The following is a 1,933-nucleotide window of genomic DNA, read 5'->3' on the forward strand; positions in this document are numbered from 1 at the left end:
CTGGTACAAGGGGAGGCACTAGGCAATGGGTCTGGGGATGGTGTGTGTGGGCGGGGGCAGGCACTGGGCATCTCCTGGCATCTAGCATCTGGGGTCTCCTGGGCATCTAGCATTGCACTGGCTTGCCACCCTGCCCTGGGGCCTGGCTGCCTGGAAGCTCTACTCAGCCAAGCAGGCTCAGGTGGGTTCAGTGCCTGCCTGGAAGACTAGTTGCCCCCCACCTCCATGACCAGAGGTGGCTGGGGTACCCCTCCCCCTGGTGACCCCCAGAGCCAGGTTAGAAATGAGCACAGCTCCCATTTATGTTACATCCCATATACACAGCGGCCTGTACATGCACGTGCACTTGATGCAGGGTGGAGGCTACCCCTGGGGCTCAGCCGGGGCCCCTCCGCCATTGTCCTGGGGCCGGCCATGCAGCTGGACATCGTGCAGGTGTAGGGTGGGGGCACCTGGGTCCTTGCCCACACCCTGGGCAGGGTCAGCGGCGCTGGCGCGGTCAGGGTGGTGGCGTCGGACGTGCTTGACCACCTGGAACTTCTGCTTGGCGCGGTAGGCACAGAAGCGGCAGAAGAAGGGGCGCAGGTCAGTGTGGGTGAGAAAGTGGTGGCGCAGGCCGGCAGCCCAGCGGAAGGCGCGCCGGCACACACCACACACGTAGGGCCGAGCCTCGCTGTGGGCTCTCAGGTGCGTGCGCAGTAGAAACCGCGTCTTGAAGGCCTTGCCACACTGCTCACACATATGAGCCCGTGCCTCCCGGTGACGCGTGTCCCGGTGCACCCGCAGCGCATCCGCCCGGTTCGTCCGGTACTCGCACTCCTCGCAGCCGTACGGCTTCAAGCCTGCATGACGGCGATAAGGGGGTCAGCGGGGAATGGGGATGCAGGCCCCACCCTGAGGTCCCCAGGGGTGGATCGAGGGGCTGCAGCCCAGGCTGGAGCTGTGCTTCTGCTGGGACTCAGCCCCACAGGGTCCTGGCTAGAAGCTCTTGCCCCCCCCACCTCAGGCTCAGCCCCCGCTGCTTTGGGGGCAGGAAATGTGCCCTCCTAGGGCCCCTCCAGCCTTACCCGCAACTTAAACCCAACAGCCTGGCGGTAGCAGCAGCATTTCAATTCAGGCAGCAGAGGGTAGTCGATTGATTTCACAGCTCATTATTACCTCCCCATTCCTGCCAATCTCTTCATCAGGCAGGTGTTAATGACACCCCCCCATCCCTTTCTTTTTAAGTTTCAAAGTTCCATCAATCAAGCTCGCCTCTCTGCCTTTCTGCTGGCTGCTCCTGGTCATGATGGTCTTATTTCACAGCCCAGCAGGTTGTTTTTAACCCGTTCCCATGTCATTATATCTGTTCTGCCTTCTATCTGAAGTGAGACTCCCCAGGCCCAGACCCCTGGTGTCATAGGAGAGCTTCTGGTTTCTTTCTAGCTGGAGATAAACGTGTTGTTTCACATGTGATGACGCCCCTCACTGCTTGCACCCCCCTTTTCAGAATCTGGCCATGGGGCCAGGTCCACCTCTGTTCATCCAAGCTGGGGGCACTGGGCTGCCACTGCTTTGGCTGGCAGGGGTGAGGACAAGGGCCCCAGCCCCCAACAGCTCCATCTTGGCCCTGCCCAGCTGGCTGAGGACAGCCTGCCATGTCCCTGGGCCCCCGCACGGTCCAGCCTGTTGTCCTACTGCTGCTGCCCAGCCCCTGCCCATGGGGAGGTGGGTGTATCCCAGTGCCCATCCCTGTGGCTGCTGGGAGCAGAGGGCATATCCCCCACTGGGAGCCAGCCTATGGCAGCACCCAGCCCACGATGTCTGCTCTTCCCAAGGAGACTGCCCGCAACCCCTTGGCCAGGCTGGCACCAGCTGGCTGGGGATGGCCGGAGCAGTGCTTTGCCCAGCCCGGCTGTGCCCTGTATCCTGCGCCCCCCCCCCCCAACGCACC

The 1,933-nt window shown here is 62.5% G+C and overlaps 1 protein-coding gene across 2 annotated transcripts in view; it reads right to left on the bottom strand.

Moving 5' to 3' along the window:
* Positions 1 to 277: 277 nt before the first annotated feature.
* The window catches only part of ZNF142 (zinc finger protein 142), a 16,912-nt gene continuing 15,256 nt past the window's right edge, over positions 278 to 1,933 (bottom strand). For both annotated transcript variants that reach the window (XM_019522654.1, XM_019522653.1), the window contains exon 9: positions 278 to 842. In XM_019522654.1, the coding sequence (XP_019378199.1) occupies positions 364 to 842 (479 nt within the window). In that variant the 3' untranslated portion in view covers positions 278 to 363. The remainder of the gene's footprint in view (positions 843 to 1,933) is intronic.

The sequence above is a fragment of the Gavialis gangeticus genome, unplaced genomic scaffold, assembly GCF_001723915.1.
Source record: "Gavialis gangeticus isolate Ggan-Ray unplaced genomic scaffold, GavGan_comp1, whole genome shotgun sequence".
NCBI lineage: Eukaryota > Metazoa > Chordata > Crocodylia > Gavialidae > Gavialis > Gavialis gangeticus.